This window comes from Thalassophryne amazonica, chromosome 19 (assembly GCF_902500255.1).
Source record: "Thalassophryne amazonica chromosome 19, fThaAma1.1, whole genome shotgun sequence".
In the NCBI taxonomy this organism is placed as follows: Eukaryota; Metazoa; Chordata; class Actinopteri; order Batrachoidiformes; family Batrachoididae; genus Thalassophryne; species Thalassophryne amazonica.
The window spans coordinates 35739788-35753767 of record NC_047121.1 but is presented as its reverse complement, the minus strand read 5'-3'; the positions used below and the strand labels follow the sequence as shown (position 1 = coordinate 35753767).

Genomic DNA, 13980 nt, shown 5'->3' with positions numbered 1-13980 from the left:
GTATATCGTCCAGATATACGAAGACAAACCGATGCAGGAAGTTCCGCAAGACGTCATTAACCAACGCTTGGAACGTCGTGGGTGCATTGGTGAGGCCGAACGGCATGACCAGGTACTCAAAGTGACCTAACGGGGTGTTAAATGCTGTCTTCCACTCGTCTCCCTCCCAGATCCGAACCAGGTGATAAGCATTCCTAAGATCCAATTTTGTGAAAATTTGGGCTCCATGCAAGGGCGTGAACACTGAATCCAACAGAGGTAACGGGTATCGGTTGCGAACCGTGATCTCGTTCAGCCCTCTGTAATCAATGCATGGACGGAGTCCGCCGTCCTTCTTGCCCACAAAACAGAAACCAGCACCCATCGGGGAGGTGGAATTCCGGATCAACCCGGCAGCTAACGAGTCCCGGATGTAGGTCTCCATTTATTCGCGTTCCGGACGTGAGAGGTTGTAGGGCCGGCTGGACGGGTACTCATCGCCCGGTATCAAATCAATGGCATAATCGTACGGACGGTGCGGGGGCAGCGTGAGTGCCAGATCCTTGCTGAAGACGTCAGCAAGGTCATGGTACTCGGCTGGCACCGCCGCCAGATTGGGGGGGACTAAAACCTCCTCCTTAGCTGTTACACCGGGTGGAACCGAGGATCCTAAACACTCCCGGTGGCAGGTTTCGCTCCACTGAACCACAACCCCAGACGGCCAATCAATCCGGGGATTGTGTTTTAACACCCATGGAAAACCCAAAATCACTCGGGAGGTAGAAGGTGTTACATAAAACACAATCTCCTCCCTGTGATTCCCAGATGCAACCAATGTCACTGGCTGTGTCTGGTGTGTGATTAGCGGAAGAAGGGTGCCATCTAGTGCCCGCACCGACAATGGTGACGGTAAGGCCACCAGAGGGAGCCCAACCTCCTTTGCCCATCTGCTATCCAGCAGATTCCCCTCCGACCCCGTGTCCACCAGTGCTGGGGCGTGAAGGGTTAGATCCCCACTCAGGATCGTGACTGGGATGCGTGCAGATTTTCGGGGTCTCCCCGCGTGGGTATTGTGACCCACCCTTAGCCCAGTCTCTAAGGACGAGTGCTGCTGTATTGACCGTTTGGGGCATTTTTTCTATGTGTGCTCGGTTGAGCTACAGAGAAAACACTCCCCACGGACCAGCCTCCTTTGTCTCTGATCTGATCCCCTTTTGGCCCTGCTCGCCTCTCTAACAACGTCAGCAGGGGGAGCTGTCGTCACGTGGAGTGCCCTGGCTGTGGAGCGTGGGGAAGACGGCTCCCTTTCGGACCCAGGAGGAAGAGGGACGGCTTGTGCCTGACCACGCCCTTCGTCTCGCTCCCGTCGGTGTTCTGTTAATCGGTTGTCTAACCGTATAACCAGGTCGATAAGCCCGTCTAAATCCCGCGGCTCATCCTTCGCCACCAGGTGCTCCTTAAGGACCAGAGACAGTCCGTTTACGAAGGCGGCGCGGAGCGCAACAGCATTCCAGCTGGCTCGCGCTGCCGCAATGCAGAAGTCGACTGCATACTTCGCTGCGCTTCGACACCCCTGTCTTATCGACAGCAGCACGCTTGAAGCGGTCTCGCCTCTATGAGGGTGGTCGAACACCTGTCGGAACTCCCTCACAAACCCAGCATATGTCGTTAGGAGCCGTGAATTCTGCTCCCAGAGCGCCGTAGCCCAGGCACGTGCCTCTCCTCGAAGCAAATTTATAACATAAGCCACCCGGCCAGCGTCTGACGCGTACATGACGGGACGCTGTGAAAAGACGAGCGAGCACTGCATCAAGAAGTCCACGCACGTCTCAACACAGCCTCCGTACGGCTCCGGAGGGCTTATGTATGCTTCAGGGGAAGGTGGGGGGGTTCGTTGGATGACCAGTGGAATGTCTGTTTCTGGCATTCGGTCAGCAGGAGGAGGTGCTGCAGCAGCGTCCTGAGCATGCATTTCCACCTAGGCGGTGAGAACCTCCATCCTTCGATTGAGAATAATGCTCTGCTCGGTAACTAAGTCCAACCGAGCAGTAAAAGCGGTTAAGATGTGCTGCAGCTCACCTAACATGCCTCCTGCTGGTGCCTGTGCACCTCGCTCTTCCATTGGCTGTTCAAGCGATGGTTGACACCCCTCGGGATCCATGACGCTGGCCGAGAAATCCTGTTGTGATAGTGTAGGAACACGGACCCACAACAGGGGGCGCAAATGAACGGGCAATGGATAAGCCAAACAGTAACAATTTAATGTTGTGAATTGTGCACAACGGAATACAGACAATAACAGGTTTGGAACTACAGTCAATTATACGTTGAGTGACGTGTGGGCAGGCTTGAGGATAGGAGACGCCCGTCCAGAACCGATCCGGATCCCACACGGCCCTCACCGCCAACGGATCTGAAGAACACCGGAGCCGCCAAGTCCTGGGTCCCCAGGTGGCCACCGTCTCCAGCTGTCAGACCTGGCACTGCTGGCAGAGAACAAAAACAGCACAGGTGAGTGTGAGTATGCACACTCAGTAATCCCACAGTCTGTGTTCCTTAGGGAGGGAGCACCTCCACCTCCAATAACACACTCGTGCAGCTCCTGTCTAAACACTTATCTGGTTGGGGTGTGAAGCGAAGCCGTCGCTGTTCACACCAAACGCCAATCCAGCAGATAAGGCACACCACAGGAAAGCAGCTGCAAAAAGAGTTCAGACTATGATACAGTTTTTAGTACAGCAGAGAATTACCTCTAAGGTAGCTGATTTCTCGGCGGGGAGGTGGAGTTGCAGTCCGGCCTTTATGGTGATGTTGATGTGATGTGGATGAGTGACAGCTGGTGCTGATGACGAGTGACAGCTGTCACGCCCGGTTGCTATGACGCCCTCTCATGCTAGAAGCCCGCACTTCAAGCAGGGCGCCATCTGGTGGTGTTGGGCCAGCAGTACCTCCTCTTCAGCGGCCCACACAACACCATCTCCCCAGTGCCTTTACCTGACATGCAGCCCCATATCATCAATGACTGTGAAAATTTACATGTTCTCTTCAGGCAGTCATCTTTATAAATCTCATTGTAACGGCACCAAACAAAAGTTCCAGCATCATCACCTTGCCCAATGCAGATTCGAGATTCATCACTGAATATGACTTTCATCCAGTCATCCCCAGTCCACGATTGCTTTTCCTTAGCCCATTGTAACCTTGTTTTTTCTGTTTAGGTGTTAATGATGGCTTTCGTTTAGCTTTTCTGTATGTAAATCTCATTTCCTTTAGGCGGTTTCTTACAGTTCGGTCACAGACGTTGACTCCAGTTTCCTCCCATTCGTTCCTCATTTGTTTTGTTGTGCATTTTCAATTTTTGAGACATATTGCTTTAAGTTTTCTGTCTTGACGTTTTGATGTCTTCCTTGGTCTACCAGTATGTTTGCCTTTAACAACCTTCCCATGTTGTTTGTATTTGGTCCAGAGTTTAGACACAGCTGACTGTGAACAACCAACATCTTTTGCAACATTGCATGATGATTTACCCTCTTTTAAGAGTTTGATAATCCTCTCCTTTGTTTCAATTGACATATCTCGTGTTGGAGCTATGATTCATGTCAGTCCACTTGGTGCAACAGCTCTCCAAGGTGTGATCACTCCTTTTTAGATGCAGACTAACGAGCAGATCTGATTTGATGCAGGTGTTCGTTTTAGGGAGGAAAATTTACAGGGTGATTCCATAATTTATTCCTCAGAATTGAGTGAGTCCATATTTTTTTCCCTCTGCTTGGTCTAAAAAAGTAACCATTATTGACTGCCACAATTTTTTTTTTCCTGATTTCTTATAGTGTTTCTTAAAGCCAGAAAGTTGTCATTTGAAATGACTGTAGTTTTGTGTCATGTCTGTGATCTGCTTTTTTTCTACAAAATTAAACAACTGAATGAACATCCTCCGAGGCCGGTGATTCCATAATTATTGCCAGGGGTTGTAGATAACTTTTTAATGATGCGAGATAGAAACTTACTTTTTTTTGCTGAAAAGTTAACTCTACGGACGTTCGAGCCACCATCCACCATCTTTGTACTCCCCATAGAAGCTGTGTGATGATGTGAGCAATGTGAGTGTCCAGTCAGAATTGGTTCACTGTCACATGGTTTTCCAAAATCCAATCATAGGGCAGATTCACCTCACGTGACACACCACAGATTGTTTTTAGGAGTAATGTGTTACTAGTTTATTATAGTTTGCTGTGTATTTTGAATAAATGTGTGTGGAAAATTATTTACCGCTTTACTTTTTCCCTTTCTTATTTCTGATTGTAAACCTTTATTACACTTATAAAACACAACTATAGCATATATATATATTGAAAGTACAGGTTGTCCTGAAAAAAATAGACATAAAACTTGATTGTGGGATGCAGGGAGAGGCGTTAACAGCAATAATAAAACATTTATGCCAGGCGAGTGAACTGTCCAAAAAATGCCCTCGGGCCCCAGAGGGTTAACCACTGAATCTGAAACATGACAGTAGATGCATGAAACGACGTGGAATAAGTCTCTTTGCCAAAGGGTATTCCTATTCCATGTGACGTTAGAGACCCTATGGCCTTGGTGGAGGTTTGCGCTCTCCGAGTGCTTCTAGTATTTATTTATATCATGGTGTGTGTAGAGTGTGTATAGTATGCATCAGCTCGCTGATGCCTTTTGTTTTCTTGTCATTGTCTGAGCATATGTATTTTTTTATTTATGTGTTTATTATTTAAAAGATAATCTCATATGAAATTATTTTCTGTGTATTTATGTGTTTTGTTGCATTTTGTTTTGTTTTTTTCCCATTTCTTAGTCTCTCAGGGTATGTCACCTCAGTTTGCACTTCATCCAGTTGTCACACTTTCTCTTTGTGTCTGTTTCCTCTGATAATGCTGTACTAAATGCTTTTGCAGCAATCTGCCTTTACAGGTTTTTTTTTTCCTTTGTTTTGCGTTATCATGTGACTGTTGCTCAGTATGTTCATGTTCCAAGGGTGGAACAGATTTTTAGCCTACTGAGACACTTTTACGTGATTGTACATATTAGCAATATAATTATAAAAATGAAATCATAACAGTTTTGTGTAATTGTTTTAATTTGGATAGCAGCAATAGATGCTATGGTCTAATAGTATAATCAAGAATAACTTGTGTCTATGTTCATTGTTTGTGGTACGGTACTGACGACATATCTGGTATGCTAATACGCCTTTACCTGTGTCATAAAAAATGAACTCATTCAGTATGATTTTCTAAAAAAAAAGATCATGAGCCATGCATTGAGTAATTACGATCCATCTTAAAAACTGAACATCGATATGCAGCCGAATGAGAAATTAATCGAAAACCATACATGAACAGACCTATCTGACAGCCTGCATAAAGCAGTGCACTGTGCAAGTGTCATTGCTAGTTTCCGCTTTACACATTTGTCATTTTCATAGCCTAGTGCCCACACTGTATAAGTAGCATGAGTAGTTGTGCTCATCTCTGCGTCTGTGGGTGTTTCTCTTAAAATTGTCAGGCACTGTGTTGGCGTATTGCTGTTGCGTGGCAGCAGAAAGCAATTGCACCACAGAACACAAACAAACCTTGTCTAATGTTAGTTTTTTCTGCTGTTTGTATGGTGCAATAGTTTGATGCGCTTTGCATAGGCAGGTTTACGACATATATAGCCTCTTCTTGTACACACAGAGATGCACATTAGTTGATCAACTTACAAGAAAACAGAATTGAAAACAAATGTTACAAACAAAACAAATATAAAGACTAATGGAAAAATGTATTGTCTTTATTGCTTCACCTCAGGGATCTTTTGGAAGCTGCTCCTGTAAATGACCTGCTTGCGCTGTGACACTTTGTGCACAGATACCTTTTCTTGACAGAAAACGTCTCACCTGAATCCACCATCTAAACAGTAATTTGCCCATTTCCAGTGCACCAGCTGTTAAAGGTGGTGACAGATGATTGGTGGAATTTATGTTATGGTGCAAAATACGCCCATGATTAATTGACTAATTTAAACTCTGTTGTACCCTGCAACTTACATTGGACTCTGATTAAGCCCCATGCACATAGTAAAGTAGAGATTGACATGCCCCAAATGTGTTTGTACTATGCGCTTTAGACTGTGCACTAGAGATTGTCAAGATAGACCTGGAAGTGTTTTAGTAAAGTGATGGGCCACCACATGCCACATTAATACTGCATGTATACTTTTACTGTAACAAGTGGTTTTTGAGTTGCTGTTGCATTTCTATTAACATGTTTTTTTTCTTTTCTTTTCTTTTTTTGCATAATTTTTGGTAGACCTTAGAGATGGTTGCATGTGAAAATCCTAGTCCTAGATCAGCATTTATGAAATAATCCAGCCAACACCTCTGACACCAGCAATCATGTCCCATTTAAAGTCACTTAAATCACCTTTTATCCCCATTCTGATCCTGGTTTGAACATCAGCAAACCCTCTTGATGATGTCTACATGCCAAAACGATTTGAGTTTCTGCCACATGATTAACTAGTTAGATATTAAAGTGGTTTAAAAACTCTTTAAACTGGACTTTGTCTAATATAATTTAAAACAAGCTATCTCTAATAAAACAGTAACTGAATAAACATGAAATGAAGATCTGAAAATCTAAAGCAAGTCAAATTTTGTTATATATGTGACTGACAAATAGGATTTTTTTTAAATAGTTGATAATTATATTTCTGTTGATTCATGGAAGAAATCAGCTAATTGAGTGCACCTCTAAATGCGACGGTCAGGTCACAGTGTTAATGTAGAATGCTCATCTTTTCATGCTGCTTTGGCTCAAATAGGCAGCCAACTGCATTCCGTCATGGAGTATGTTGAGTTGGCCTGTGTGCTGGGTCACATTGAGGTGTCCCATGGTGGACTTAGCAGTTAGTTAAAGCTTCTTTCTAATGACTAAAAACACACCTCTTTCGTGTATTTGAAACAGAGAATTGCACGCACAGACGTCTGTGGGCATGACAGCGTTGTTTTTCTCAGATTGCACAGCACTGGTAATGTGTGATTTCAGCAGAGGGTGGCTAGGATTAAATGAGCACCATTGCCTCGGGACTGGGCATCGAGCCACCAATGAGAGAAAGACACCAGCTTTTCAGCTACAGGGAGGCTCTGCGCGTGTTCCTAACAAGACTGTTTCTCTCACACAGCAATTGGTCCTTCTTCATTCCTGGTAATGGGTCAGAATACCACCATCCTTACACACTGTGGAGTTCATTTTTAAAAACATCTATAACGGCTTCTGGAGTCAATTGTAATTATATAAAATGTTGATGTTTAATTCTTGCACTGTGTTTCTCTCCTCCAGCATAAACCACCTCTTGAAGTTAACGACCTGTTTGAGGACATCAAGGATGGGGTGAAGCTCTTGGCTCTGTTGGAGGTGCTGTCGGGCCAGAGACTAGTGAGTATTACTTTGAAATGTTCTTGGACAGAATTCAACATGAGGTGCATTAATATTTTATTCTGATTTATATGTGTAAGGTGATTAAGTCACCTCCATGCAAGCAATACAGTCCATGGATCATAAGTCCTTCTTTATGATGGAGAGTAATGAATGCAAATCGAAGCAGACCTTTTCACCTTTACATTATGAGTCAGCTTGGATGTGCACCGTGCTGCAGAAGAAATTTGCATACAAAATGATGTGCATCAGTTACATTTGTTTGGTCACAGGAATTTGCAAGATATTCATGTGAATCGTTCTTTGAAATAATGATATTCTATTTCTGTGTTCTGCTTACTAATGCTGTACCCAGAGCTTTTTAGCTAAGCTGTGAATACATTCTATAATTTATATTAGGGGTGTGCCGATCCAATATATTGGATCTGTATTGGTCTGCTCCTGGCCAAAGTTACTGGATCAGATATCGGAAATTGAAAAGGAAAGTTATGTTGTGGGCTATGTCCGTTTTCCTTTATGGGAGTAAAACCTTTGTTTCACAGTTTGAGTTGATGTTTTGTTAGATGGTTAGGTTAGCATAGACAAATGTAGACAAATGTATTTATTAACAGATTAGTTATTTTAAGACAGGGAGAAAAGTATCACATTGGTATCGATATTGGCAAATACTGTAGGTTCTAGCAACAGTGTCATATTTACATGAAAATAGAGGTATCATTCCTTATTTATATGCTTCTGTTTTGAATCTTTTAGCAACAATGATGAAAAATGTCATCAGGTTTTTGTTTTTTTCCACAATTTTCCAGCATGCAATTTTTGATTGTTCAGGTTTCTGGAGAAAAATATTTAATATATGTTGACTCAGGACTTTGTACGTATATTAGTGGTGCAGCTTAACTAAAATTTCAGTGACAACTGTGCATTTTTGTCAAAAAAAAAGCATACAATTTGGTCCACATGTCTAATAACTGTGAATAAGTATTCAGTTATTTTAAAGTAGTTTGTGGCACCTGAGCTGCTGGAATGTTACAATTTGAGTGAATTTAGTTATTTAGCTAGTTAGTTAGATAGTTAATTATTTTGTTTAGATTGCACGGGGTGTCATATAACTAAAATCTCTTTGTCCTCATCATGTTTTGTTTGGCAGTGTTTCTCTTTCTCTCCCTTTCTCTTTCTCTCTCTCTCAGTCACAAACCCATGCACATTCACACTTGTTTTTGTTACTGTGGAGGTCATTACATTGACGGTACATTAATTCCCTGAGACTTTGACACTCATTCTAACATAACCGCAGCCTAACCCAAACCTGGGTACAGCATTCAACTCTTAGAACAGCTAATCTCCTTTGAGTATTTGCTTTTTTGAACTGCATTAATATTTGTCATTAGCAAAGTGGTGGTTTGATGCCTTTTGAGTCAGAAAATGTTTGACTGAAAAGTCCCTCAGACTTGTATAACATAAATTCTCACCTTGACTGTAACTTTCTGTCCTTGGTACCGTCAGCCCTGTGAGCAGGGCCGCCAGCTGAAGAGGATCCACTGGGTATCCAACATTGGGAATGCACTCAAATTCCTCGAAGGCAGAAAGGTAAGCATGTAGTTATAGCATTTTCACACTCTGGCTTTTTTTTTTTTCACAACTAAACAACATACTAGCACATACTGTCATAATGGTTTGAAGTATAATACTTCAGGGTATGATTAGCAGTGCATGAGATAATGTGCTAATTTGTTAGATGCTTTTCAATGCACACATAGGGTCTCTTTCTGCACATGATGTTCTGTGTTCAAGAGAAGCAGCAGCTAGAACAGGCCTTCTTGATTACATAATCCGTCTCTAAATCCATTGGCTCCGTGAAGCCTGTGTCCCACTTTTCTCTGCATTCCCTGAGGACTGAGACGTATATTGTTGTCATCTCTCTCCCATCATGTGTGCCTTCAGTCTGTGTATCGAGGATCTCCGGTCAGTCGCCGTTAAACACCCTGTTTGATCACATGCATTGCATTCCTTTGATTTGATGCATGATTTGTACTGAGGAAATGCTTGGAGACAGCCATTCTGTTACACTTTCTATAAATGTAACCAGGCAGCTGCTTTCTGTTACATGCATTTTTGTGCATTTTGATTAGCTCACTGATCTCTGATGTGTTTGGCTCCCTGCATCTCTCAGCACCTGAAAAATAGCCATCTTCGATGCAAACATGTCAGATTATGGCAGTTCTCCAGTGCCAGGTTTGCAGTGCTGTGGTACATCTGCTTTTTCTTTAACGCATTTTTCTCTGTGGCCAGTTCTGTCTTACCTTTTTTTTTTTATAGCTATACACAATTCCATAATATAAATACTAATCTGCATCAAAGCTGTGACTTTGATGATTGTGTTATTTAAAGCTTGCTTCATTTGGAGACTGTGAAAATCAACGGGCCTTTCTGGATGCTAATACAAAAAATTATTTCTTTTGTGCATGCAAGTTAGGAAATGTTTAGAATAACCCTCTATTTGGTTCTTGTTTCAGATCAAACTTGTTAACATTCATGCCACTGACATTGCAGACGGGCGGCCATCAATTGTTCTTGGGTTGATATGGACCATAATCCTTTACTTCCAGGTAATAGCGTATTTGTTGTGGGAGTGGCTGCAGGTACAAAATATTTCTGCACAGTGACGTGCCAACAGGCTGAGCGGCTATGGCCGAGCACAAGAGTACAATGCGGTGATTAACAATGTATTGCAGTAAGGTTTCATAAAAATCTCTAACAATGGATCTTGTGTCACCATTTTGACTTATGGCAGTAATACTGAGGACTCTCATGTGTCCTAGCCACGGAAAGTAAAAACACAGATATGATACAGATAATCACTACATGGCACATGGATTAGTCGAAGTAGTAGTGCAATATCTTCTTCATACATTGCTAATATCACAAAGTTCTTTTCTACAGTAGCTTTTCAGTTGTCTGAGCTGTGTGATTGTGCAGAAATGTCTCGTACCTGTAGCCACCGCTATTCGATATTTCTGAATCCTCATGGAAGATGATCAAACCCTGGAGTGAAATACTTGAATAATTTAGGAAGCATTTTGATTCTAAGGATAAATGTTTCATCAGCATATTGTAGAGGGTAATGTCTGCAAACCACAGCTTGAACTGGATAATGTCAGAACAGGTGGATTTTGGTTTGTTGTTTTTCATGTTGCTATGGTTGCAGTGCAAACACTTCTTTCCTTTTTGTTCCTTATTTAGATTGAGGAGTTAACTAGCAACCTGCCAGCTCTTCACGCTTTGTCTAATAGCAACTCATCTGTGGAGAGTATTGCCAGCTCTGAAACTGGAAGCCCACCAATGAAGAGGAAGGTGGTTAACAAATTCCAGGGCAATGCAAAGAAGGCCCTGTTGAGATGGGTGCAGTGCACCGCTGCCAAGTATGTTACATTCAAAGAACTGTTTGTGAGAGAGTTGTTGCAACATGGTTTTGGATGTTGGTATAGATGCAAATCTATGAGGAATTAATTGGAAAAACACAAGGTCACCAGTAAAACACCTCAGTGGACAATGCAATTCGGGGGCCAGGGGTGTAGTACTTTATACACACTTTATTTTACATTCTTTAAAATGCTACTTATAAATTTAATAATGAATTAATTACTATTTATTTATTTACTATAATGTTTTCTCATAGCGGGCCAAGTAGCATCACACCTCAGCTGATTTTTCCAAGCAGGTGTCACCTGGCTACAATCAGAGCAGCCAAGTATTCCTTAACAAAAGTTGTGGGTTGTTGTTTGTTTTATTTATTTATTTTTTTAATAGCCAAAGCCCCTGTCTCATTTCTGTGTAACTCCACGCAAGCTAATGTTTCTTGATATCACAGATAATTTTTTTTTTCTCTGCTTGGTAAGAAAACTGGATACACTCTAAAAATGGCTGTTTGGATGAACTCAATTCAATTATGTGCAGGATTTCCATCTAATAACTATATGTAGCCCCAACTCAAATAAATCACATCCATGCAAGATAATGTAATTTAATTTAGTTGGGACTACATATTTTTATTAGGTGGAATCCAATCCAGTGAGTCAGTTTTTTGAGTGAATGATTCATTGTAAAAGTAAGTCCCTTCGGCTGCTCCCTTGTTTGCACTCGGGGTCGCCACAGCAAATCCAAGGTGGATCTGCATGTTGAGTGAATGATTCATTGGATGAACTCAGTTCAATTATGTGCAGGATTTTCATCTAATAAATATATGTAGTCCCAATTAAATTAAATTATCTTGCATGGATGCACGTTATTTGAGTTTGGGCTACATATATTTATTAGATGGAAATCCTGCACATAATTTGAATTCATCTAATGCATAGGTTTTTTTGAGTGTACCATGTTGACTCTTCTTAATATCTTGGATTAATTATTTCTGAAAATGGTGTGAACATGGGACACATTTATGCGGTGACTAGTAAGGTATCTCCCAATGGAATGGGACATTTGCCTGGAACATGCTCAGACTGCCTGACTCATTTAAACTCCCTGTTGTAGTCACAGTGCTTCTCAGCCATTGCACATAGAAATAAAGAATCATCCACTCATCCCAAACTTCATTTGTGCACTCTTAAGGGGACACTTATTCAAATACATAGCCACAGCAACCAAATACTGTAACTATATATTTACATTACAGCCATGACAGTTGAATTAGTGACAGTGTGATGGTGGTGAGAGGGGCATAGCATCATGATGGTGGCTCCATATGCTAATGTCAGACAGCCATGAGCAATGGACCAGTTGTCCAAGTGCCCAATCCTAAAATCTATAGCTATAGATAGCTAGGTTTTTAATTATCATTATGATAGTTAGTAGATAGTTTGTTTCATAAATACATTCAAAGTTAAAACTACTTGCATATATGTTTTATAGGCACCATGGTATTGAAGTGAAAGACTTTGGTCCCAGCTGGCGCAGCGGTGTTGCGTTCCAGTCCGTGGTACATGCCATTAGACCAGACCTGGTGGACATGGAGGCTGTGCATAGGAGGAGCAACAGGGAGAATTTGGAGGAGGCCTTTGCACTTGCAGAAAAAGAGCTTGGTATTCCTCGCTTGCTGGATCCAGAAGGTGATCTTGAACTTTTTATGCTGCTCACATTAAGGCTTTCAGAGATGCAAATTATTCAGACATAACATTTCTTAACATATTATTAAATGGGTGAGCCTTTTTCTCGTTTTTTGCAAGGACATTTAATAATCAGTATCAGTAAAAACATTAGTAAGTGCACAGTAGTGTGCAAGAGTTTTAAGCATCCTAGTGTCTTTTGTGGTTTGGAATTGTTTTTATTCCTTCATTATTATGTCAGTAAAAAAAAACAAAAAAAAAAACAGATTTATATGAAAAAATTTGAACATACACAAAGCTAAATTTTAGAAAACATTTTCCCATTTTTCTCCCAGAGTATGGTTCATGAATGGAATAGACTACCTGAAGAGATCTGCAGATATGTACCTGAAGAGAAATTTAATACCTTCAAAGCCAGAGTGGGTACATTGGAGAAACTACCCACTCCATTCTGATGATAAAGTCAGACAATGTGTATTAGACTAATGGGTATTGAGAGACCAACCTCAGCCATATAGGCTGTCGGCCTTCCCATCGTGGAACTATGTATGTATGAATGTATGTATAATGTTAAAGAAGTAACAGAAATTTCAAATTCTAAAGAAATGACATTATTTTGTTTGTATCCAATCTGGTGCATTATTCTGCAATGACAGACATCAGATTATAATCAAGGATTTGACTGATAATCAACATAATGTACCTACGTAGAAGCAATGGGATAGTTAATCAAAAAAAAATTTTTTTTTAAATAATTACATTTATTTTAAAATCATTGTTTTAAAGATAGTGAGGGTAGTCACATGAGATTTTTTTAAATGTTTGGTCTTGTAATACTGAATATTGTAATACTTCATTATGATTAATTTTATATTTGGAGGATTTTTAATTATTTTAGCAGCATTTTCCATCATATATAAGATTTTTTTGTACAGTACAGTATGTTATTAATAGATTTTATAGGGTTTTTAATTGTAGAAATTATTTTTATTACTTCAGTGTTGCTGGATGGATATTCTTGCAAAATGTAGATTACATTCTTGTTTCTGCTTATGGCTCGTTGTTCTGTTCTGACTAAGTGATGCAGTCTGCAGTGCCTCTGCAGTCCTGTCTTCAGAGTGCAGGAGCTGATGCTTTATGGTGCAAAGAGCTGCACGATAAAATCACTGCTTATTTGAACACCACAAGAATTTTAGTAAAATCAGGTCAAGAATGCAGAAAAAAGTCCACATTACTGTATATTTAAGCAGTTGTGAAGCCTGATGATTTTTTTTTCTCAAGGGCACAGGATGACTTAACAACAAATGTAATGGTTCTATTTGAAATACAGTGAATGTACTGTGAAAGTATTCACAGCGTTTCACGTTTTCCCACATTTTGATGGGAATGTCCCACATTTTCCCACATTTTGGAATAAGGCCATAGCCTTATTCCAAAATGGATGAAAT

At 41.1% G+C, this 13980-nt stretch overlaps 1 protein-coding gene across 1 annotated transcript in view; it reads left to right on the top strand.

Moving 5' to 3' along the window:
* The window catches only part of syne1b (spectrin repeat containing, nuclear envelope 1b), a 223901-nt gene that overhangs the window by 39858 nt on the left and 170063 nt on the right, over positions 1-13980 (top strand). The window contains 6 exon segments of the mRNA XM_034160064.1: positions 7335-7430; positions 8934-9017; positions 9372-9392; positions 9944-10036; positions 10671-10849; positions 12339-12535. Of these exon segments, the coding sequence (XP_034015955.1) occupies positions 7335-7430; positions 8934-9017; positions 9372-9392; positions 9944-10036; positions 10671-10849; positions 12339-12535 (670 nt within the window).